At 32.6% G+C, this 2,500-nt stretch overlaps 1 protein-coding gene across 1 annotated transcript in view; it reads right to left on the minus strand.

Moving 5' to 3' along the window:
* The window catches only part of ninaC (STKc_myosinIII_N_like and MYSc_Myo21 domain-containing protein ninaC), an 81,099-nt gene that overhangs the window by 19,315 nt on the left and 59,284 nt on the right, over window positions 1-2,500 (minus strand). Inside the window, exon 27 of the mRNA XM_086538223.1 lies at window positions 1-50. This exon is cut by the window's left edge and continues 81 nt beyond it. Coding sequence (XP_086394349.1) covers window positions 1-50 — 50 coding nt within the window. The remainder of the gene's footprint in view (window positions 51-2,500) is intronic.

Here is a 2,500-nt window from a genome sequence, read left to right on the forward strand (position 1 = left end):
CTTCCTGAAGTAGTACTGCACGTAGCGAGCTGCTTCGGCTTCTATCGTCTCTGTGGAGCGTGGAGAGAGTTAGTGGCTGGTTATGGGTAATGATGTGATGGTCCTTTTGGAGGGTGGTTGTGATGATGATGATGAAGAGGAGAATGGCGAGGATGATGAGGATGTTATGTGACTTGTATGGTTTAGCGTACAGTTAATATTCTTTTTTCTTTTCTTTTTTTGTCTTCTCATATGCAATAACAACAATATTAGCAAGTGTTGTTAAGTGATATATATCCTAAAAGAAGTGTTAAGGGTACGTCAAAATTAAATATATCAAAAGATGAAATAAAGAATTAATTGCAAACACGTTGATACTGACAATAATCCACAAAATGATGCAAACGATGCTGATTTTAACGCCAGCACTGATGACACTTTTGAAGGAAGGTAAATGTATTATTCAAAGGTTTTCCTTATCATTCTCATGACGTCATTGCAATGAACAACATCTGTGACAAAAATACGAAAGAAAATGCTTTTAACCCGAAGAGTTATTTTATTGCGTTGCCAATAGCCAACACGGATATAGTATGACGGAATGATAACAGTAGCAATAAGAGTACTAACAATGGAGTTTCTTTTCTTTTTTTGTCTTCTCATATGCAATAACAACAATATTAGCAAGTGTTGTTAAGTGATATATATCCTAAAAGAAGTGTTAAGGGTACGTCAAAATTAAATATATCAAAAGATGAAATAAAGAATTAATTGCAAACACGTTGATACTGACAATAATCCACAAAATGATGCAAACGATGCTGATTTTAACGCCAGCACTGATGACACTTTTGAAGGAAGGTAAATGTATTATTCAAAGGTTTTCCTTATCATTCTCACGGCTTAATATAGTCTCTGACGTCATTGCAATGAAGCGTTTCAACATCTGTGACAAAAATACGAAAGAAAATGCTTTTAACCCGAAGAGTTCCAATCGAAATACTTCGACCGTTTTATTTGGACTTTATTGCGTTGCCAATAGCCAACACGGATATAGTGATGACGGAATGATAACAGTAGCAATAAGAGTAGTAACAATGGAGCATTTCATTTACTTTAATGAGGTTTCATTAGGCGGTAAAATAATTTTTTCTTCTTTACATCACTGGTTTCCATCCAGTTCATTATTGGGGACCCTTTTTGTTTGAATTTATTTCCCCATGAATCCAAGTTTTTTTTTTTCTTTTTTTCTTTCTTTTTCTTTTTTAAGAGGTCTCTCTCCACAACAAACTGACTCTATTCATTCCCATTAAAGTGATTTCCCCAGACTCAGTTTAACTGAGATTCTGGAATCGTGGATACGATTTTAGTAACTTCTCTGAGGAAGATAATAGAAAGTTCAACAATCACATTACACTATTAGTCGGGTTAGAAATAGGTTTCAAAGCTTTGTGCCATATGCAGCTAAAAACACACTTGCGGTATTGACATTATCAGGCTCCTAATAGCAATTACAATTTTCTTTCACAACACTTCTAAACCATCACAAAGTACTCCCACCATCCTCTGAAGTACCACTCCACTACCATAATGTTGCTACATCTCCGGGTAACACTTCGAGACAATTGCAAAGACTTCTTTCACCAAACCAAGACCATTCCAAGGCCAACTGCTTTACCAGGAAAATTAGTTCAGATTTTTTCCCCAGATCAACTCCAATTATTATCTTAATCTCAGCAATTGTTATCTTAATCTCAGCAATTATTATCTTAATTTCAACAATTATTATCTTAATTTCAGCAACTATTATCTTAATTATAGCAATTATTATCTTAATTTTAGCTTACTGGTTGCTGCTATTACTTCCACTGGGGATGGAAATAATTGATAATGATAATTTACAATGATATCAGCTATACTGCAGTATGAATATAAGTATTTTAAATATTGATGGTGATGATGATGATGATTGTGATGGGGATGATGATGATAATGATGATGGTGATGATGATGATGGTAATGTTGATGATGATGGTGATGATGATGGTAGTGTTGCTGCTGCTGATGGTGATGATGATGATTATGATAATCAAAATAGTAATAATGTTGATATTGATATTGGCATTGATAATGATAATGATGATAATAATGACAATGATATTGATAATCATATTGCTATTGATAATGATGATAATAATAATGATGACGATAATCATTTAATGATAATACTATTAACAATAATGATATTCAAGATAGTAGAAACAAAAGGAATGGTAATATTGAATAAAAATTAGGATGATGGTGCCAATAAAATAAAATAAGCAGTAATGGTATTAAAATGATAACAATAATATCAATAGCAATAATAAAAACAAGTGGCTAAATATAGCAACAATAATCCTAGTTTTAAAATTTGTAATAATAACAACAACATACATATTACAATATAAATACTACAATCAAAGGAAAGTGAACAATTTCTCTCTCTCTCTCGCACACTTTCTCTCGTTCTTTCTTCATA

The sequence above is a fragment of the Penaeus japonicus genome, unplaced genomic scaffold, assembly GCF_977035675.1.
Source record: "Penaeus japonicus unplaced genomic scaffold, GWHDUDI00000001_assembly GWHDUDI00000007, whole genome shotgun sequence".
NCBI lineage: Eukaryota > Metazoa > Arthropoda > Malacostraca > Decapoda > Penaeidae > Penaeus > Penaeus japonicus.